We start from the raw sequence: 24,693 nt of genomic DNA on the forward strand, positions 1-24,693 counted from the left end.
TTGGAATTCTAAATAATTTAATTTTGAAGTTTTTTTTTAATAAAAAGAGAATTTCGTTCATTTTTCTATACGAGTGGGATTAAATACAAGCCAATTGGAAATATTCTATCAGAGAAAATTCAACACTAGTAGCTGGATTCTGAAGCTACCAGGATTAGAATATGAGAAGACAATTTCGTGGAATATTGACATAGATTTCGTAGAAATTTGTTTATGAATTCATCCTTGGGTTTTAAAAAAGGATATTTTCACTTTTCATTCTAAAAAAACGTGTATCATCAATATAATCGGAAGTACATTAATCTCAATAAAATTTCTCTAAATGAATGTGGAAACTCCTTGATAAATTTTACATCTGGGCTTAATATTCAACCCAGGAGTAGAATACGAGAAGACAATTTCGTGGTATATTAACATAGATTTTGTCGATATTTGTTAATGAATTCTTCCTCGGGTTTAAAAAATTGATTTTTTTACATTTCATTTTCAAAAACGTGCATCTTCAATATAATCGGAAGAACATTAGGATGTGTCACTTTGCTGATGAATTTTACACTTAAGAGTAGTAACCTATCGGGACAAACATTTTTTATCCCTATAGGACATTGTCTTGGCGTGGTATAAAATCAAATATATTTCCTCAGCATTATTGTGGATTTATTGTAAACAAAAATTTTATTATTATTATTTATTATTTTACTTATCAAAAAATTCCAAAATTTTCATAATTTTTATTTATAAATATAATATTTCGTATGTTTGTATAAGAAAACAAATTTAAATTATTAAAAAAAAGAAAGAGTTTAGGAAAAAAGAGTAGAAAACATATAAATGTGTTCGCGCAGCAATGTTAAAGCTTTAATGGCACAAATTTTTAAATTAAATTAAATTTGTAAAAAAAATAATGTTTTTCTCTTCTTTTTTGGAAAAAAAAGTGGGATGATCACCTTCTATATGTATAGAAAAATACAAAAGAATCGCTAATATTTATATATATGATAATACAAAATGTAAGAAAAGGAGTGTATATATTTATGTAGGTGTGTGTGTGTTTGTGTTGTAACATGATTTAGATTGAAAATGTTATTCTGCTTTTCTTTAAATGTATGTATGTATGTAGTATGTGAGTGAGTGTTTTGGTGAGAAAAAGCAAATATCATAAAGAATCAAAAGTCATTATTTATTTTAAATAAAATTTTTTAAATATATTTTAGATGTATTATAGTTTTTCTGGTTTTGTTTTTTATTTTTAATATTTTATTCGCCTTATTTAGCAATAAAATATAATGTATATATAATTTTGTTTTTATTTTGTTCATTTTAATTAATAAATTGTAATTGTTTTCACATTTTATTTGCAATTTGTTGTTGTTTTTTGTTTATGTTATGTTGTTGTTGGTTTTTTCTCTAAACAGTTTTAAGTAGATTTTACTTTGTTTCAAAACAAAAAAAAAAGAAAAAATTAACATTATCTTATGGTGACGAATGAATGAACGATGCATGAATGGAGGCAGGATGTGAGATGATATGACGAACGAAAGTATTGATGGATGGATGGATGAATGATTGGCTGCTGCATTTTTTCTCATTTTTGATGAGGTGATGATCTCTACTGATAAATAGGTATTGCTGCATTGAAGAAAAATCCGCGTAGAATAATGTTGATAGATGGTGATGATAAAGAATCTAGTGATATTTGCTAATAGAATGTGGTGGAACTATTTGTTTTTTGTTGCTGTTGGAAAACAGTCATCAGGATTTGGGGTATGTTTTTGTTTTTTTTTTTTTTTCTATATTCCTCCAGTAGTAGTATTTGCGCCTCGCTTTCGCCCTCATTTTAAAAGTACAAACTATTTTTGTTTAGCTTTTTTTGTTCTTTTTCTCATATGGTTGTTGTTTTTATTTATTTAATATTTTCTTCTTTGCTTAAATATAAATAAATGTTCAATTATAATTGTTATTAATAACGGGCTTTATTTTGTTTCTTTGTTTGTATAATTCACATATTGAGCCAGCCAGCTAAAACAATTAATTAATTTGCTTGCCTTTATTTTGTTTTCTTTTGTATTAGCTTTAGAAATAAAGTCCCATCTCGATCTCTGTGGTAGTGGTAGTGGGACAGCAGTTTGCTTCGTAACTTGTCTTCTTTCAGCCTTTGGATACTCGTCAGGGATTGATTGGGAGGGAGGGAGAAGTGGTTGTGTGTGTGATAGTGTCTCATCATCGAAACGAACAACATGCCTAACATTCCTTACTTTTTTATTTTTTCCTTAAAACTCCTAATTTTCCTTTCTTCACAATGATTTTCGGTTCGGAAGTTAAGGCATAGTTTTACTGTTGAGTGTGTGTATGTGTGGGTGTGTAGGGCAGGGGTTTCGTAAATGGTATTTGTTTTAGAAAAAATCAAAAATAACTGCTTGGCTTAAAGTTTAACGATTGGTTTGTTTGTTTTGTTTTTCTCTGGTGTAGTTTAAAATTACTCGCATTTTTTGTATAATTTAATTGTTTTTCTCTATTTTTTTATTAAGTTTTCTTTTGTTTTTATTTTGTTTGTTTGTTGTTGTTGTTACTTTCTAAATTACAGCTTTGTTGTAACTAATTGTATATAAATTATGTTTTTAATTTTGTTTTGCTGTTTTTATTTGTTTTTTATTTTATTTTACTTTCACTGTGTTCCATTTTTTTTCATCAATGCATTCTTTTCATCTTCGGCCTACTTCGTTCTCATCATTTTCCTTCTTCTTCTTCTCTCTCCTTTTCCTTCCATTCTGCCATCAGCGTTCGCGTTTTTTCCTCTACAATCGGGTTGTTCGTCGTATTCTTGATGATAATGCTTACTAGTTGTTTGTTGCATTTCTGCATTTGTTGTTGTTGTTCTTTTTGTATTATTATTTTTTATTTTTTGTTTTATTATCATTAGTATTTTATATAGTAATAAATGTAAATGTTCTTGTTGTTGTAATGTTTCGGATTTTCTGCTGTTTTACTTGTTGTTGTAGGTAATTTCTCTTAAAGGAAATAATCTGGTGTTCTTCGTGTAACATGGGGCTCTCCACGTCTTGGTGCTGGGTCGAACTGTAGGCTGTAAATGGAATAGGAAATGGGGGAAAATATTTAAATCATTTTGATCAAATCGTTTAGAGGATGCTTTAATATAAAAGTTTATATTATACAGTTAGGGTTTTTGGAAATTTTGATACAATTTATACAATTTAGAACCTCTGCTATTATATCAGAAAACCGCTTCGTCCTTTATTAACAAGGTCTTTTTGTATTCTACCATATCAGTTCTTTTGCCTTTTTTCAGAATGCCTCATAATCTTCTATGAATAGATCTTATGATCCTAAAAATAAAAACCCAATGGTGTACTATCCGATAATCTTTCGGCCTTTCGTAGGACAACCTTCTGATTTTCAAAAAGAAATCCATATTGCCTTTATGAAAAGACTTAATTATTATCTATACGAAAACCTAAATGTGCACCATAAGATAACCAACTGGTCTCTAATAAAAAAACGTCTGTATTTTTTATCTGTGAATCAGAAAGTCGGAAGAGCATTCGGCCTATCAATAGATCTTAAATATAGAATATGTATACCTAATGGGACTTCTATAAAAAGACCTTCGCATCTTCCTTAAGAAAATCTCCGAAGGTAAGTCCTAGAGGATGTAATGGTCTCTTATAAAAAAAACACTTCTATACTTTTAATCTATAGATCAGAAAACCAGAAGACTACCGGATACCCTCTGATCTTATATTAATAGATCTCATATTCTTGAACATGAATACCAAATGGTCCTTTCGGACGTCTATCAAAATAAAGTGTGTCCTTCTTAGGGAAAACTCTTCGATTTTCGAAAATAGAAGCTTATTTTCCTCCATAAGTGAACCCAATGGTCTCTTATAACGAAAAAACTTCTGCACTTTTTCTTAAGGCATCAGAAAGTCGGTCTTTTTCCGTAATGCCATCTAATCTTCTATCAAAAGATCCCATAATCTTGAATATAAATACCTACATGTGTCATTTTTGATAACCTTTCGCACTACAATCATAAAACCTTCTGATCTTCTTTAAGATGAACTCCTGCTCTTCAAAAACAAAACCTAAGAGGGCCTAATGGTCTGCAATATTTATCCATATATCATAGTCAGAAGACCACTTGGTCTTCCACCGGAATGCCTTCTAATATTATATCAGTAGAACACGAATACTTGAAGGTGTACTATCTGACAATTTTTCGACTTCAATCAGAAGTTCTCCAAATTTTATTTAAGAAGACTTTCTGATCTTCGAAAAGAAGCTCTAATTATGATCTATATGAAGAAGCTAAAGGAAGACCCATTCACTGATCTTTCAATTCTCTCCTAGACAAAAGTTAGTGCATTCTCCCATGATTAAAAAGAGAAACAAATATTCCCCAAAAATTATATGATTTGGTCTACCATACAAAGGACTATTAATCTTCCATGCACTCGGATTTTAGCACAAAGAAGTTGTAGTAATGTGGGTAACATTGCAGCTGGTGGTGGAGTGATGACCATTCTGATGTCACTTATTATCAACTTAACTCTTTTTGTATGGAATAAATATGTATGGAAAAATATTCTGGAAATGTAGTAAAGAAACAATCATTGTAAAATAAACAAGAATTTTCATAGTCTTCAAGTCCCGCTTTTAATTTTTGAAATCCAACTCGAATGTGCTTTTTGCTAACATACGGTTTAAAGGAGATAGTTATTTGGTTTGAATTTGATCAACTGATCTCTAAAACGAGGACAAATTTATAGTCGTCAATCATAGAATTACTTCGTTGTAAAAAAAATAAAATCTAATAGGTATATAAATCTTAGCAGTCTAAGAAACTCATATCCACTCAAATTTCCCGATTTTTTAAAAGAAGACATGCTTATACCCCTGATCGGAAAGAGACATAATTATTTCTCAAAATGTATATAATTTGGTCAACCATATAAATGACTATTAGCCTTCCACGCACTTCGCTTTTAGATGGTATTTTTCTGAATTCGTATTTTTCCTCTCATTTATAAAACGTTTCACATAAATCCCAGATATACCCAGGTACTTTCCCCATTAGTAATACATGGGTTAAGAAATATAATTTTTGCAGTTTCAGTATGAATGCGAAAAAATGGCAGGTGGACTTATCAGTAAGGGGAATAATAATAATAACAATAATAGTAATGGTAGTAGTTGTGATAATAGACTTTCTGATAAAAAAAATAAGGCAATCTCACGTAGACTTCTAAATAAATGATTACGGCAAATTCTTAAAATATAAACACAACGATAAATAGTAAATAAATTTCCAGATTAGATAATAAAAAACACTGCAGTAATGAATATGTTTTGGGGGTGGTGCGACAGACGGAGGAGAGATAGAATAGAAAATGGCAAAACAAATCAAGTGCATTTAAATAAAATAAATGATAAACTGTCTCACAAAGTGGTGATAATGGAAATATCAATAGAAATCCAAAAACTTCATATTGAAGTGGTAAATTGAAAAATAAATAATAATAAAGCTGTATATAGGACACTTGTTGCACACTTACAATGAAAATTTAAGTGAATCGTCTAATTCCATAAGGGCCGCTTGATTGCCACAACGATAACAATAATTTGGCGCTGAGAAAATTGTGACAACATTGCGGTCGTGACACCAATTATAACCTTCCATGACCAATTGATGGGCACGTGATACCAATGTTAGGCCATTTGTGCTGTTAAATGTTTCCGAAATGTCCTGCGGGAAAAACAAAAAATATATATTAAAAGTTGAAGTAGTTAAATAAAACAATAAACTAACTTGACCAAAGGTGTAACCAGCACCACGTGGTGAAATACCCCAGCCACCTCTATCATCGGGATCGGACCATAGCAAATCGCACATGGGTCCCTCATGCGGCACCTCTTGCAGGCGATCCAGCGCGCGGATGTGATCCAAACTATCGATCGATGGACTCAAGCCACCGTGTAAACAGAATATCTGGCCATCAACCAAGGCGGTCAGTGGCAAATAGTCAAACAGATCGGTAAAATATTTCCAAACATTGGCATTGCCATATTTGCGCAGACATTCATCGTAAAAGCCATAAACTTGAGTGATTTGTCGGGATTCATGATTGCCACGCAAAATGGTGATTCTCTCGCGATAGCGCACCTTGAGGGCAACCAATAGTGTAACAGTTTCGACCGAATAATAGCCACGATCGACATAATCACCCATGAACAGATAATTTGTATCGGGTGATTTGCCACCTATCCGGAAGAGTTCCATAAGATCGTGAAATTGACCGTGAACATCTCCGCATACTGTTACAGGACATTTGACTTCTTGAACATTTGATTCCTTGGAAAGAATTTCCTTGGCCTGCAATGAAAAGGAGAGAAGAAAAGGGAAATTAATTAATAAAAAATCAAAATATTTTGAAATCATTTAAATACAGAAATATAATTTAAGAAAATGTTTTTTAATAAGAAAATGTTTTTTTTTTTTTTTTTGATCGCAATGGAGGAAAAATGTAGTACACCGATGACGATTTGAAATAAATGTAACCTTTGAAAAGAATATTAAACGTTTTCTAGAAATGAAATTGAGATTTTTGTACCCTCAGCCATATGGCTAGGGAGGATATATATCATTTGATACGGCCAAAAACCAAATTCGTTTCAGGACATATGGAGTCGATCTATCGATGTCCGTCCGTCTGTTTGGCTGACTGGTGCGCACAATAACTCTCGAAAAGAGTATCCGATTTGATCCAAACTAGGTACATCGTAATATTATTTTGAAATTTAGATCGAGTTCGGAGATGGGCAATATCGGTCCTCTACTTCGGGTACCTCCCTCACAAAATGTCAATTTTTTCATAGAAAATAAATTAATGCACAGAAAGGAAAAGGACAATCCGATTTTGCTTCAACTTTGCAAATCCTAATGTTGGCATCAGTGCCAGATCAGGTGCGAAAATGGACAATATCGGTTCACTCTATTGAGTACCTCCCCACAAAGGGTTAGGACTTTGAATAATTATAACTCTCATACAATGTGATGTATGAGTCCGATTGTCTTCAAATCATGCACATCACAATATTATTTATTAATCCAAGGTCTGGTGTGAAGATGAGATATATCGGTTCTCTCCTTCTGGTACACTACCCAAAAAAGGTCAACATTTTAAGTATCCAAGAAGCTCTTAAAACGCGAAAATAAGGTCCGATTGCATTCAGACTTCGTACATCTCAATATTTCCATCAACACAAGATCTGTTATAAAGATGGTTGAGATCGGACTATTTCCTCTGGTACCTCTCCCACAAGGGGTCAAAGTTTTGAATTATAAAAACTATTATAAAATCCGAAATAAGCATCTGATTCTCTTTATATTTCACACATCACAATATATTTGTTAAACCACGCTCCGGTGTAAGGATGGGATATATCGGTCCAATTATTCTGGTACATCCCCCACAAAGGTTCAACATTTAGAGCGCCCATAAAGCTCTTAGAACGCGAAAATAACGTCCGCTTCCATTCACACTTGGTGCTACTCAATATTCCCATCAACACAAGATGTTTTATAAAGATGGTAGAGATCGCACTATTTCTTCTGGTACCTCCCCCACATAGGGTTCTAGATTTTGAAAAACAAAAAGCCCAGAGAAATCGAAATAAGCATCCAACTCTCTTCAAATTTCACATATCCAAATATTTTTGCTAACGGCAGATCTGTTGTGAAGATGATATACATCTGCCAACCCCTTTTTAGTACCCACACCCACAAAGAATCACAATTTCCAATACTTTTTTTTTTTGTCTGCCATAACTTGCGAAATAAATATTTCCCTTAACCAGAAATCTGATATGAATATGTAATTTATCAGAATTCATAATTTGGCATAAAATTGGATATAGATGTTCGATTGCCTTCAAATTTTGCTCATGGGAATATTTTTATCTGTATTAGATGAAGTATGGAAATGGAATACTTCGGCTCGATATATCTGGTACCTCACACATATTTCCAAATTTTCAAAAAATTTGCTCTTATTCACATAAAGTATAAGAAGTAGTCGATATACCCCAAATCCGGCATGTTGTGATATTTATATTAATCTTAGATCAGATACGAACTGGTCAATATTGTCCAACTGCTTCGGAACCTCCCCCATAAAGAATTAACAGTTTGAATAATCATAACTCAAGGCCTGGGGGTATACATCTGTCGGAAAACCCGACTGATACTATTCTACTTGTTTCTTTCAAATTCGCCACCACTGTGGTATCATCATACAAAGCCCGCTACCTTATTTATAAAAAAATTCTTTTAGTTTAAAATTAGCAACCTGGAGCATCAAACATTTTTAGGCATTTTACGGAAGGTCCCAATCTTCTTTGCTAAGTAATTTGGTGTCATTCAATTCATGTCCATCAGTTGTAATCTCTCTAGAGCTTCAATTTTCTTATTTTCATTTAAAGTTTGGCTTTTTAAGTTCAAAGTAGAACCTAAGGCCTATTCCAACAAATAATCACTATATTCAAAAAGTGTTTGATGTCATTGACTATTATGAAATATTCAAACTGTACCCACTTGTTCTCAGACAAAAGTTCAGAAAAAAAATAAAAAATAAGCACAAAGGAAGTACATGTGATGTGGGTAACATGGCAGCTGGTGGTGAAGTATGATGATAAACAACAAGACCATTATATGGTGTCACTTTTTATCAACGCAATTTTCTTTTGTAGGGTATGGAAATAAGTATGGAAAAATATTCTGGAAATGCGAGTGAAATGATGTAAAGAAACGAAAATTATAAACTATACACAGATTTTGTACAGTCTTCGACACATGCTGTTCAATTTCGAAATTCAACTCGACTTTAAAGTCGAAAATGCATATGGGAACTTTTTCTGGCATAAGTCATGACTTATTTAAATTTCGGCTAAAACTTAAACTAAATTACCTCAAAAAACAATTATTTTTCTTTTACGAAAACGCCAGCCGGTGATTTATGGCAGAAAAATTATTTACAAAAAACTGATTCAACTGATTATTTCCAAAAACTTTGAATCAGTTAATTTTTTTTTTTTTTTTTTTTTTTGATAAAATTCAAATTAATCTGAAAATCTCCCACCCAAAAATTATATTGTTTCAATTCCCGTTTTAGAACAAATGCACTCGACACAACCAATTGAATGCTCTTCCCTACATTCAATCGATGCCAATGTGCTGCTTTGTGATAACCATGTGCACAGAGACTGACTGACTGCCTGCCTGAGTGACGAACACAAATCATTGAATTCGATTGATGAGACACATCTTCATGTGCTATTTTTAACAATGTCACACAACAACCAATTAACTCAATGACCTAAAACCATTTAAATGTAAATAAATGTACCTTGGTGACCCTTTTTTCTTCGTATTTTTATAAGGAACGTCGATAAAAGCAGTCGGTAGCGACATAGGGGAGGAGAAAAAATTGGGTATTGTTTTTGCATCAAGCCTTACACAAGGCCCATTTAAGTGAATCATAGAGTAAAAAAAGATGGAATTTATTGAAATTCTGGAACATTGGTGGATGAGCTTCAATGAGTCACATTCTAGAAATAGGATTTTTGGGATAAAGAAGACAACTAAAACTATAGGGTTAAATCCAATGAAGAAAGCTTTTTTGCAAATTGTTTTCTTTTACAAAGGGGTCTTGTTAGACGAGCGAATAGATAGAGAATAGATAAAGAATCATTAAGGACGAAAAAACGAATTCTTTATGAAAAATGAAATTCTAATTACAGTATACGATTAGATGAAAAAGCTGCAACCAATTTCAGACTGCGTTCATTTCTTAGCCACTCGTCCGAAAGCTGTTAAAATTATTCCAGTGACAGCTCATTTTATTATTTACAAGCGTACAAAAGCATTTTGATGAGAATTTTCCAGAAAAAAGTTATTCGTGATGGAATTCAAGCGTGATAGTGAGATCTCTTTATATTTGACTGGAAAACCACAAGTGGCTATCGTTAGAGCATTCAGCATTTAAATGTGAATAAATCTTTTGTGTCTCGTACCATCGCTCGTTACTCGTTACCGTGGAAGTGGACGGAAGAAAACAGCAACATCAGCAGAAATGGTTCGAAAAGTAAAGAAGCGACTTGATCGAAACCCGCGTCGCAGTGGCCGAAAAATGGATCGTGTGCTGAACATATGGCAATATTCCATTCGGCAAATATTGAAAAATGAGCTCGAGGTAAAGCCATTGAAATTCCAAAAAGGGCAAGAAATTACACCGCAACAGAAAGAAAATAGACTCAAAAGAGCTAAAGAGTTGCTTTACGTGGCCGAAAGTTGTGAACTGCCGAATTTCGTTTTCTCCGATGAGAAAAAAATCGTTGTCCAGCAGTTTGTAAACAAACAAAATGATCGTCTTAACTTGCCAAAGAGGTCAGCTGAAAATGTGCACCTTCGGTTGGCCATCAGAATTCAAGCGCCGGCCATGGTGATTGTGTGGGCCGCCAATGGTCGCTCTCTCTCCGCTCGTATTAATCGACCGTGGCATCAGAATAAATGCGAAAATATTCTGGAGGCAAGCAAACATTTAGGCCGCAGACCTTGAACATTCCAATAGGACTCAGCACCATCGCACTCAGCACGCGCCACCCAATAATGGTACCAAATTTAGGTTCCTCGCTTAATTTCCAGCGCACAATGGCCACCAAAATTTCCGTATTACGGAAAGCAAGGTTGGCACTAAAAAAAATACCAAAGTGTCGATCACTTCAAGCATGCGCTTCGCCGGGAATGGGTTAAAATACCGCTGAGAAACATTCGGGTAGTCTGTGACTGTTTCAATGGCCGTTTGAAGGCCATAATTCGTGCCAAAGGTGACCAATTCGAACAAATCTAAACTTATTCTAAAATTTGATGCTATTTCCGACATATTTGCTTTCATTCAATAAAATTTAAAAAAAATGTAAAAATTATGGCGTTTGAGTACGTTGCAGTTTTTTTTTTATTTTGCTCCCTTGGAGACTTATCGTGCGCAACAGCCAACCAGACATACAGATGGACGGACGGGCATTGCTAGATCGACTCCAAATGTCCTGAAACAACAAGACCTAGGGTCTTAACCGTTATTTCGATGAGACACGTTTCGGCCGTATCAAATGATATATACCCTCTACGGCCATATGGCTGTGGGTATAATTACTTGAAAAGAATTGTTCATGGGTCATATAATTATAAAAATAATAATAAGGATTCAGTACTCTATCGAAAATTGAAATCTAACAGACAACATTTTTTTTAATAGGTTGAAGCCGATATTAATCTATATGCGTCCAGAGGAGACTTAAAATCAAATTTCCATAGATTTCTAGAGGGGTTTCCTGCTATAAAAAATATTTGCAGTGGACCCTAATTTGACCCCATAAGGCCCTGTTGGACAATCCTCCTCCCTCCTCTCTCTTGATTTCCACTTGACCATTCAAACAATTCATAACCTCTTAAAGACAAAAACAACCTAGGGGAGGAGGCCACCACAAACCCACATTAGATAATGCCAACAAACGGCCAACATCGTCGTCATCGTTCAACGCCGCTTTCAATGTTTTGCCATGTTTGTTTTTTGAGCAAAATAAATAAAAGAAAAAGAAAAAAATAAAACAAAACACAAATTATATTTAGAATAGTTTGCAAACATAAATAAATCTTCTTGGCTATGTGGCGGCGGCAATGCTGACCGGCTCGCCGATAACTGACTAAGTTTGTGAAACCAAAAAAAAAAATAGAAAAAGGGACAAAATTCACTCTTGATATTCGTTGCTGAGCTGACGCCAACCTCATCATCATCATCGTTTGAGTTGGCAAATGCCTCAATGAAACCAATGTATTAGAAGAGAAAGCGGCGGCATCGATGCACCGATATAGACATATAAAAATACTATATTGACCGGTACCGAGCGAGCGGACAAGCCAACACAAAAAAGCCATAATTGCGAACAAAACACACACCATGGCCGACCGATATTGTTGTCGTCGTCGCTGTCATTTATTGCTTAGTTGGAGGTAGAAAAACAAATAAAAATAATACAATTTTAATGCAAGGGGCCGGAAGGGAGGCCTAGCAGAAACATTGAAATTAAATAATGGTGGCAGGCAGGCAGACGGCAGCTCTTAACAATTTCTAATCAAACACGATTCCACGAGGTGAAAAGATGATGGTGCATACATTAAGGCAGTCGGACAGGCAATACAGCAGCAAATTCGATGACGCTCTCAAGACAATGAATGAAGAAGAAATTGGACGATCGTCCATTGTCGTCGTAGCAACAAAAAGAACGGCTTCCGCAAAAATTTGCCAAAAAATTATATGTGTAATACGACGGTTGTCGTATATCTTCCTGTCACTCATTTGGTCATCGTTATAAAAAGGAAACGATTTAGGAAGCAGCATATACATATACCAAGCAGAAACGACGGAACCAATGCTATGCTATGCAAAATCTGAAATGTGAAATAAAAAAAAAGAAATTACGCAGTTCAAGCAAAAAAAATCAAATACAAAACAAACCGTGGTAGTTTTTCTCCTCTAGATTCTAGCCAATTTGAAAAATAACCAAATTTGGGAAACAAATATAAAACATCACTGTTTTCTTGTACTTTGAGGTCGATGGATTCTCAGCCATCATAGTCACCAACAACAAAACAAAAAATCAAATCCACACTGACAAGATTGTACTTTGCACCACTACCCGGCATTACTGCAATCAGAGATTTCCGTGAAATTTTCTCAAGTGTTTTCTTGTTTCGTTTTATATATTTTTTTCGAATAGTTGAAGTTGATAGTGTATTTTGTTTTTTTTCAGCCAGTCAATCGCTGTTATTGTCATCATCGGGGGAAATACATAACAATAGCAACAACTGTCTCGCTATCGAATGGATGGATGGCTCTCCCATGGCTCTTTCTGTGTATGTGTGTGTTTAGTGGCACACAAAGTGTCAAGAGGTTATTTACTACACCCCTAAGGAAATGTTTCATAGTAGCAGTTGGTACTGGCTCCCAATATTTCCCTTCCCGGCGTATTCACTCTACTCATGGCTTATTTATGGAATATTACAGGAAAACAGAAGAAAAACAACAGCAGCCTATGCTTTGCATGCCTATAGCCTATAAATTATGTTAAAAATATTAGTTATGAGAGTACTTAGATGTATAAAAAAAACTATGAAAAGTTTAACGAAAAAAATGTGACTTTTTTAAACAAAAAATGTGTATCCATAATTTTTATGAGCCAACGACATGATTGCCATAGTTAAGTTCAATTTATATATAGCATGAGGTAGATTTTTTTAAAGAGAGGATCAGTTTTTTTTTGACCTGTCATGCCAGTCATTGGTATTTAAAGGTCAGCTTTCATATCCTTCGTCCCAAGTGAGAGAAGATATTTTTTACGATTTCCCATTAATGTATAATCCTACGCATTCTGGATGATAGGATTTGTGATATTCATGCACATTTTTGAACCTGCGATTAAATCTAGTATCCCACAGAAAATTATTATGCATGGGATACACTATACCTGAATATATTTTTGGAGATTTCGGCCAAATTTTCTAGCCGATCTGGGGAGTGAATACTCTTTCTAAACTTTATCAATATTGAAAGTTTTGCTACTATTTCCATACCCTGGACCTTAAATTATCGTTTCAGGTTTCAGTAATAAGATAGCAATTTCTCAAAAATATATACCAGACAGTAAAATATGATACTACTCCATTGATAAAATCCAAATTTAATTTTCAATTGCACTTCGTGTTTTCATCGGTTGAATAAACCGTTTTGGAGTTATCATTACCCAGAAAAAAGTAAATTTGTATTTTTATGAGCGAACATAAAGAATATATAGACGTACTGTTTTGGTAATTTAACATGTCGTCTGTACCCACTAAAAACTTGAAGAGGATTATTTTTATGCCCTCAGCCATATGTCAATTGATACTGCCAAAACGTGCCTCATCGAAATAGTGGTTTTAGACCCTAGGTCTCTTTGGAACAAATCCATTTCAGGACATTTGGAGTCGATCTAGAGATGTACGTCCGTCCGTCCGTTTGTCTGTCTATCTAGCTGGTGCGAACGATAACTCTCAAAGGGAGTATCCGATTTGATTCAAACATGGTACATCGTAATATTATTGTCAAACTTAGATTGAGTTCGGTCTAAGTCACAAAATGTCAACATTTTAAAAGAAAATAATTCAATGCACAGAAAGAGAAAGGATAATCCGATTTTGCTTCAACTTTGCAAATCCTAATATTTCCATCAATGCTACAGCAGGAACGAAAATGTACAATATCCGATAAACCGATTTTGCTTCAACTTTACAAATCCTAATATTTCCATCAATGCTACAGCGAAATGGACAATATCGGTCCTCGCCATCCCCTACCTCCCCCACAAAGGGTCAAAATTTTGAATAATTAGAACTCTTATAGAATGTAATCCAAGTGTCCAATTATCTTCGAATTACACACTTCACACTATTTTTTTTAACCCAATGTTTGGTGAGAAGATGGAATATATCGGTCAATTTCTTCTGGTACCTCCCATACAAAGGGTTATAATTATGAATAGCCACGAAGCTCATAAAACACGAAATTAACATCCGATTCCATTCAGAATCGTTATAAAGATGGTCAAAATTTTGAATAACAAAAACGATCATAAAATTCAAAAAAATCATCCGGTTCTCTTCAAATTTAGCACATTTTATTATTTCTACTAACACAAGATCTCCTTCTGGTCACAAATGGTCAAAAATGAATGAAATGAATAACCACGAATCTCATAAAACGCGAAAATAACGTCCGATTCCATTCAGACTTAGTACATCTCAATATTTCTATCAACACTAGATCTGTTGTAGAGATGGTAGAGATCGGACCATTCTCCTTGTACCTCCCCACATAGGGTTCAAAGAAAGCGAAATAAACATCCAACTCTGTTCAAATTTCACACATCCAAATAGATTTTGCTAACGCAACGACAACCCCTTCTGGCACCTCACCCACAAAGGGTCACCATTTCCAACACATATATCTGTCATAACTTGCGAAACAAGTCGGCCATTCTTTACAACTTGCTTTCGCATAAAATTGGATATAAATGTTCGATTTCCTTCAAATTTTGAACATACCAATTATTTGTGTTAGATGAAGTATCAAAATAGAATATTTCGGTCGGCTATATCTGTTACCTCACGCATATTTCCACATTTTGCAAAAATTTGCACATATCTCAGGAAGTAGTCCAAATCTGGCACGTTGTAATATTTTTATAAGTCTTAGTTTAGATACGAATTGATCAATATTGTCCAACTGCTTCGAAATCAAAATAGGAAGGAAAAACTGCCTTTTTCCAACCCTCCCTTTCAAAAATTCAAATTTTCTGATACATTTTTCTTGTGATTATATCTCTGAATACAAATGTTCGTAATTTAACTAAAAATTTTAAACGTTTCCCAAAAGCGCTTTGTATTCCTTTCAAGTTGCAATTACCATTCTTCCGTAAATACTTCATATATTTATCAATTTGGCTTATCAATGGTTTATAAAACTTTTAAACAATCTTGAAGAAAAGCAATTTGCGGATATATCTCTACAAGTCACGTGATAGATAACTCTTTGGCGGCACAGCAATATGAAAAATTTCCCCCCACAAAGTGTATGCATGTAAAATGTGTCTCAGTAAATTGGCATATTATCATTCGTTGTATCATAATTTTCTGTTTTAATATTTTGTTTTTCACAATTTTTTTTATGATACAAATCACGATTTTTGTTGATGTTGTTGTGTTTATTTTTCATTTTGTTATGGTTTTTATTTTATGCAGGCAGCCCCAGCACAACTACAAAAAAACTATGATATTTCGGTACCGCAACGCTCATAACGCTAGCAAGCCAAAGAGAACGCTGGCTGGTATGTCTGTCTGTCTGTCCGCCCATCTCTGCTGCTGCCGTTTGTTGTCTAGCATTTTCAGGGGAGAAGGTTAATGAACTTCCAAATTGTGTCATTCATATCTAGCCAAGAGGGCGTTTACAACAAGGTTCAGTTGATGTTCGCTGAGGGAGTAGTTGAATTGTAATATTTACATGGTGGTTTATTCTGGTTGTATTTTTGGAATAATTTAAAAAGAACAGATATTAATTAAAGCGAAAATTTGGTATATTTGGAAAATTGTATTCCAATTAAGAAAAATAGTGGAAAATAACTACAAATATATGCATACACTCAAATGGATATAAATATAATAAATTATTCTATTGCTTTTGGTTAAGTACTAATGTACCCAAGAAGCTAAATAAATAATAAGACTCGTAAAGAACAAACAGCGCTAAACAACTACTTGTGATAGCCAGTGTTGCCGCGCTGTTATTCTTAACTTGAAAAGTTTTTTTTTTTGTTTGTTCTAAAAATAGTATATTTTAGTTAATAGAAATATGTTCTTCTGTCGGACTTTGGATACAAAAACAAAGTTTTATGTTCAAAATAAACAAGTTAAAAAAAGTATCAGTCGGTTTTGCCGACAGATGTATATACCCTCAGCTAATGTTCGATTATTTAAATATATTTTGACTTCTGTTATGATTATTTAAATTGTTGAACCTGTATGCAGTAGGTTCCGAAGGAATGAGCCAATATTGTCCATTTCTTATCGGACCTAAATAAATACGATATAAATATTGCGACGAGCCAGGTTCGGACTATATCGGCTACTTCCTTCACATTATAAGAGATTTGTGATAAATGTTAAAATCTGGCTGAGTTAGCAGACCATTTCCCATTTTCATTTTCACACTTCATCTGCATATAAAAATATGGGTATGGGCAAAATTACAAGAAAATCGAACATTTATATCCAATTCTCAGCGAAATTATAAATTTCATATTCCTCTCAGGTTTCTGGTTGAGAGAAATTTTTAGATATAGCAAGTTGTAAAGAATCGCTGACTTGTTTCGCAAGTTATGACAAATAAAAGCATTAGAAATTGAGACCCTTTGTGGGTGAGGTACCAGATGGGGTTCGCAGATATATATCATCTTCACAACAGATCTTGGGCTAGCAAAAATGTTTGTGTGTGTAAAATCTGAAGAGAGTTGGATGCTTATTTCGCTTCCTTTAAGCATTTTGTTTTTAAACTCTTGAACCCCATGTGGGGGAGATACCAGAAGAAATGGTCCGATCTGTATCATCTTTATAACAGATCTTGTCATGATAGAAATATTGAGATGTGCCAAGTCTGAGTGGAATCGGATGTTAATTTCGCATTTTATGGGCTTCATGGATATTCAAAATTTTGACCCATTGTGGGGGAAGTACCAGAAGGAGTGGACCGATATATTTCATTTTCACACCCACCCTGGAATTAATAAAAATATAGTAATGTGCGTAATTTGAAGAAAATCGAACTCTTACATACTATTTTATAAGAGTTCAAATTATTAAAAATTTTGACCCTTTGTGGGGGAAGTGCCAGAAGCATTGAAGCGGAATTTCCCATCTTCAAATCAAATCTTCTGTTAGTAGAAGTAATGGGATGTGTGAAATATGAAGAGAACCGGATGCTTATTTCGGTTTTTATAATAGCTATAATTATTAAAAATTTTGCCCCTTTGTGGGGTAGCTACCAGAAGGAATTGTCCGATCTCTACCATCTTTATAACAGATCTTGTGTTGATAGAAATATTGAGACGTACCAAGAATGGCATCGGATGTTAATTTCGCGTTTTATAAGTTTCGTGGATATTCATAATTTTGACCCTTTGTGGGTTAGGTGCCAGAAGCAGTGGGCCGATATATATCATCTTTTTAGCAGAGATTGTATTAGTAGAAATAATGGGATGTGTGAAATATGAAGAGAACCGGAAGCTTCCTTCGGATTTTATGATCGTTTTGATTATTTAAAACTTTAACCCTTTGTGTGGAAGGTTACCACAACATATGGTCCGATCTCTACCATCTTTATAACAGATCTTGTGTTAATGGAAATATTGAGATGTGCCAATTCTGAATGAAATCGAATGTTAATTTCGCGTTTTATAAGCTTAGTGGATATTCCATATGTTGACCTTAATTCTTCAAAATTTTGACCCTTTGTGAGGGAGCACTTCATGAAGTGGAGCGATACTGTCCATTTTCGCATCTGTCCTAGCAATGAGTCAAATATTAACATATGTAAAGTTGTAGCAAAATCGGATTATACTTTCTCTTTCTGTGCAGTAAATTATTTTCTATCAAAATGTTGATTTTTTGGGGGAGCTACCAGAAGAAGTAGACCGATTTTGCTAATCACCGAACTCGATCTAAGTTTGACAATAAAATAACGATGTACCAAGTTAGGATCAAATCAGATACTCCCTTCGAGAGTTATCGTGCGCACCACCCAGCCAGACAGACATAACTAGATCGAATCCAAATGTCCTGAAACGGATTTGGTCCGAAGAGATCTGGGGGCTAAAACCGTTATTTTGATGAAACACGTTTTGGCCATATCAAATGATATACATATACCATCGCTAGCCATGTGGCTGAGGATATAAACAAACAAAATATTACTTAATGAGCTTTTGCGCTCAAAGCAAATTGTTCATTTATAATCTTTTAAGAAGATTTAGAATCGGAGCGGTATGAATAGTTCTAATTCCGGAACACCCAATTCTATACAATACAAAAATTCTTTTATCAAGTGACGATTTATAGACGTAATTTAATCACTGAAAGATCCATGGGAGACCACAATTATCTCTTGAAAACCTATATATTATCTTATATCTGTAGGACTCCACTAGAAGGTGTAGGGTACATAAATGATAACCCATGAATGGAAATGCCATCCTTTTATACAAAATTCGATTTTTTCTTTTATAAATAATGTATGACTTTTCAGCTTCAAGATGATTTAAATTTCCTATTGGATTGATAACTTGTTCACTCTAGCCCTCTAGTCTGTATAATATTATGAAATCTGTCGGAATATTTTTCCATCGAAAAAAGGAAACTGTGAATTTGCATAAATTTCATTTACACAAAATGTTTGTTGTTCATCATCAAATTGGCTGATGTATTCCGAAATGAAAATGTTTAGATTTATGCCTGCAACCGGTCACAAATAAATGACTAATAGAGGTGTTATTATGGCATTTCTTGGCACTTGTTGTTGCTGTAAATCAAAGAAATCAAAAAAATAATAGCCCACTACTGTTTGAAAATTACTCAATGCCCAAGAATTTGATCATTCAATTAACAACAACAACAATGAAAAAATAATAATGACGGTGCCATGGCAATATATAAAAAGAAAGTAATTAAAATAAATTCAAATTGAGCAACAACTATTTTTGCATTTTGGTTGGATGCTGAACAAATTTTCTGTTGTGATCTTCAGCATTGCACCGGCAAATGAAATGTTTATTTCTAGAAGGAAAAGAAAAATATTAAATAATTTGTTTTAAATTAATACCTAATTTATATTACCAGATTAAAATAATTTCGAAACTACATCCTTGACCTGTATGTTGTTACGTTCGGACTTAATAGAAAATTCTTGCACAACAAGAATTTTAACCTTGCCATAACTTCAATTTGAGAATATTTTGTAATAATAAAATACGATATTTCATAAATATTCCACTTTAAATAATACTTAAATCCAATAAAGATAAAGAACCAAGTATTTTTCTCTCTTCACACAAATAATAAACGTTTGAGTAAACATGCACTTTCAAAACAAACAAAACAACACACACAACAATGACCTTGTGATACTAATCGAGAGGCAGAGAAAGAGAGAGAATATGCTAGGGGACGCAGAACTAAAAGAGTATATGGTGACACAACTAATATGATGACCAACAACAATGGTCAAATCAAAAACAACAAATAGTAATGATATAGACAGATTATAACAAAAAATAAAATGAAAACAAAACAAAACGGAATTAAAATATCAAGTTTAAACAAAAACAAGAAACTGGAAATTAGATGAAATTTCCAAAACAAATTGTAGGGGTTGGTCGAAAACCAGCAATAGAAAATAAAGCCAGTAGCTTTTTGAATGAATAGGTATATCAAACTAAATTGCCCATAAAAATGGATTCTCAGAGACTCAGAGAGCCATAAAAATGGTCCCAAAGAAGAAGGAAGTAAACAAAAGCAATATAAAACCCGAAAAGGTTGGCAATAACAAAATGTGTGGAAAACACGAAGGAGCACAAAATTTGCCAATATTGATGATGACATTAGGAAAGTGAGTAACAACGATAGCAAGAACTGCCTGTCTGCCTCTGTTTGCTTATCCATAGCAAAAACTCAAAAATTAATAAACGCCACCGTGACTCATTTAATTAAGGCCGATGCATAAAAGGGGTTGGTTGGTTAGTTGGTTGACTGAAGCAAAAACGAATACTAATTTCATCATGGGTTTTAACAAAAAATATTTTAAAGTTAGAACAACAAAAGAGTTATATATAATCTTCTTCTTTTATATAAACACGAAATTTATTGAAAATTGTGATTATTGGTCCCAAGTTATATATAGAGCTCCCATATAACTTTCTCTATCTTCAAAATCGTTTCAGATTTATAAAGAAATATGCATATTTATTTATATTGCAGTTAAACCAAATACGGAATATGAATATGACCAGATTCTGATCGGATATTAATTTTGTAATAAAGGGGGAGGAGGTTTGCAGCTTTGAATTAGCAAGTAAAAAATTATATTATAAAAAATTATATTAGGGTCTATACGGCGACATGCAAATACGGAACTTAAAAAAAAGTCGGTGAATCATCAAAATACCGAATAGAGGAAGGTACCATTATATGGGAATATACCAAAACCTGGATCTGCACAAACAATTTTCTGTCTTAGGGTGTAGTTTCCATTACGAACTTCAAATACCAAATTTGAAACAATTCCGGTGAATAATGTCGCTAAAATCATCAAAATACCGAATATCTGGAGGTAATGTTATATGGAAGCTATACGAAAACGTGGACCTGCACAGACATTTTCCTTTCATCGACTGTAGTATCCATTACGAACTTCAAATACCAAATTTGAAATAATTCCAAAAATCATCAAAAAACGAATATCGGGAGGTGCCGGATATACGAAGACGTGGAGCTGCACAGACATTTTTCTGTCATAGGCTATAATATCCATTATCAACTTCAAATACCAAATTTGAAACATTTCCGGTGAATAATGTGGCTTAAATCACCCAAATACCATTATATGGAGGATATCCAAAAACGTGGACTACATGACCCTTTTTCAATACCAAAAGTGCTGCAGACATAATATACATTTGAGTAAATTTTATCAACCTGCTTCGTTTCGTTCGGAAGCTATAGAGTGATTTCCACTGACAGACGACATTTTCACGAATTTCATCTTCGAGGTCTTTTATTGACCCTGGACTATTGTCATAGAACTTATTTTTCAAGTGGCCCAAAACAGAAGTCACAGGGTGTTATGTCTCAAGAAGTGAGGTTAATATCCTTTCCATGTGACTTCCCAACTCTTAAAGTGACTGCCAAAACCTCACAAATTTCATCTTTAAGGTCTGAGGCAATGAGTTCCGTCCGGAAATTTTTCCTGTAAAAGAATAATTATTTGATTGCCATTGCTTGTTGAAAATAAAAGTTATCCAGAGCAATATCATCCAACTTCAACCACAAAAATTCACTGACCATCTCTCGATAGAGCAATCCATGCGAGGTCGAGACCATGAGCCCGCCGGAACATGAATTGCACAAAGCTGTGACAAGTTGAGGATTGTTGAGGCTTCTCAAAAATGTCTCTTGGGTTTTCTCAGCCACAATTTCAACAATTTACATTGTTGACGTAGCCACCGACGTCGAATTGGACCAGTCTATGTAGTTTTTGATGGAAATCCAGATTTCATAATTTTCAGGGCCCAATCAGCAAGGCACGCCAGTGAGGATCCAGAGATTTCTCAACAATAACTCTTCTAAATTCTATCAAAAGAAACTCTTCGAGCGAACTTCCATAGGTCTCTATAAACATAAACAATTGTAAAGGTCTTCTATGGATAAAAAAAAACATCCTCCAGGTCTTAGGGAGATTAAAGAGTTCTTCAAATTTCTTCAATTAATAGAAACTTCTCCAGCGAACTTTTAAACGCTTTTCCGCAAATTTCATAACTTTTTCATTTTTTTGCAATATGTCCTCTGTTTTCTTAATACACTCCAGATAATGAACTGAGATAATAGAATAGAATGAAGAGTATTTATAAACAAACACACATTTCACTCACAAAATCTACAATGACGGCTATTCAACGTTCGCAAATAGACAAATGTGAAGAGAGCAGAGGGGGGGCTGGTGGATGGTGCTTTAGTTTGCGTGTTTTGCCAAATTTTTGATAAGGTTTATGCTCTTGATTAAATGTATACAAAAAAATACACATTTTTCGTTTTGTTATCAGTCAGAAAATATCTTCATTAATATTTATTTAAGAATTATATTCCCTATTTCCAATGTGATGAGTCATAACTTCGTATTTTCCAGACAGACCACCAACACCAGCACCACCCACTTCACAATGAGATATTTACGCTGGAAAGGGTAGAAGACGAAGAGCAGAAAATAATGAATGAATGCATGAAATAAATGTAGAAATAAAGAAAAGTGTGTGTATTTCATTATTGTACAAGAAAAAACAAAAAGAAACGAAATACGTTTTAATGAAATATTCTGAGAGAGCAAAGCCGGCATTTCAAGCATCCAGCATTATTGTGTAGGCTGGCAGTTTCCTCTGTACATAATAATACAGCATACTGTCGCACTCACTTGCCGCCGCCGCCGTAGTCGTCCGTGTACAGGTGGTGTATTGTTGATGTAAACCGAAAACAACAAAAAAAATGGTAAGAACAACTACGTAACTAACCAAATCCATATTGACAGAATGATTACAGTTAGGGAGTCAAGCAAGCATACGTTTGGTTGTCTACATACAAATATGAATGTGCATATTTTTTTTGTTAGTTGTTGTTGCTGGCATTTTCTTAGAATTTTTAACGACGTAATGATTGTTTTTTCGTTTTTTTTTTTTTCATTTCAAGGCCATCATCATGTTACTTTAAAGTCCTTGAGAAATCTGCGAGCAGAATCAAGAAAAACGTAAAGAGAGCCACACTCAAAACGTGTGTATTCTTTTAATGGATTAGTTTGGTGGGGGGCCTCCTAATACTCTTCTATTGGGTGGGTTTATGGGTGGTGAGTGGATTGTTTGTTGTTTGGCATTTCTCTGTTGTTTCTCTACACTCTTTAAAACAGTTGAAGGTAAATCAATGACATTTGCCGTAATTAGAAGAAAAAGAAAGTAAATGAATAAAAATTTCCTTGAGAGCTTAAAATGAAATCCATCATCACACTCGAATGTGCATTTAAGTAATTAAATCATATATGTACATAGTATATATAATGAATGAAGAGTGTATTATAATTAAAAAAAGAAAATTACTTTGATGTGTCAAAAATAAAGAACGATTACTTCTCAAAAAAAGGCTTGAGGGCTTAGAGGTCTAATTGCTGATAAACTCTGGCCCTAGATTACGATTTATAAATTTTGCAACAGCAACCGGATTATGGGCAGAAATTATTGCTAAAATAATTTTGCAAATTTGGTATAGAAAAGAAGAGAAGTGTAAAGATATGCAATAAAAACAAATTCATCAAATTAAATACATTGTTTAGCAAAAGGCGAGCAATATTAAATCGCGAATAGAAATTTTACACCAATTGACACCAATTGACTGCATTGTCAGGAGCCCAAAACAAATACAACTAAAAAAAAAAAGAAGTTTTCCAATTAGATGTGTTATTTTGAAATAGCAGGTAGCTATTTCAAATGTGGCAGCTACCGGCGTTTGGAAATAAGATACTACATCATTACCTAAAAAAAAGAATATTCATCCCTACAATGCATTGAAATTATTAAAATGCACCCCAAAAATGTTGAAAATCTTGCAACTACAGCATTTTTGGGTGATTGTATTGTACTTGGTCGGACCGCAATACAGAAATTAGTGAAAAATATAGCGTCTGTTGAGATAAGTTGCTGATGTAAAGAATAACAAGTAAAATACTACGGATTTGGTCCAAAGAGACCTAGGGTCTTAATCCGTTATCGATGAGGCACGTTTTGACCTTATCGAATGATATATACCCTCTGTAGCAATTATGTGGCTCAAGAACATGTGGCTGCTAATTGGCAAAGTGTGTTTATGATTTCGATCAAATTTCCGTTGCATTTATTTTCAACAAGACGAAGTTGAGTTGAAAAATGGACGATATCATCTCGCTCTTTCGGCTACCTGGCCCACAAAGGATCGAATTTTTGATTAGACATAACCAATATATAGTCTTTAAACTTTACGTATTCCAATATTTTTTGTCAACACCTGACATAGGGCAAAGAATTATTACAACATTTCAAATTATTCCAAAAAATATAAATTTTAAATAATTTGTTGAAACTTTTTGCATCGTAATATTTACATCAATTTGAAATCACCATCGGTCCCCTCATTATGTTACCTATTAATAATATAATATGAGCTGATATTCAACCTGGCTTTTT

At 33.8% G+C, this 24,693-nt stretch overlaps 1 protein-coding gene across 1 annotated transcript in view; it reads right to left on the minus strand.

The window, feature by feature from the left end:
• Positions 1-675: 675 nt before the first annotated feature.
• LOC101900976 (serine/threonine-protein phosphatase PP2A) overlaps positions 676-24,693 on the minus strand; it is a 31,800-nt gene continuing 7,782 nt past the window's right edge. The window contains exons 2-4 of the mRNA XM_005187457.4: positions 5,831-6,394; positions 5,577-5,767; positions 676-3,082 (exon numbers count right to left, since the gene is read on the minus strand). Of these exons, the coding sequence (XP_005187514.1) occupies positions 3,010-3,082; positions 5,577-5,767; positions 5,831-6,394 (828 nt within the window). The 3' untranslated portion in view covers positions 676-3,009. The remainder of the gene's footprint in view (positions 3,083-5,576; positions 5,768-5,830; positions 6,395-24,693) is intronic.

Source organism: Musca domestica, unplaced genomic scaffold, assembly GCF_030504385.1.
Source record: "Musca domestica strain aabys unplaced genomic scaffold, Musca_domestica.polishedcontigs.V.1.1 19, whole genome shotgun sequence".
NCBI classification, from domain to species: domain Eukaryota; kingdom Metazoa; phylum Arthropoda; class Insecta; order Diptera; family Muscidae; genus Musca; species Musca domestica.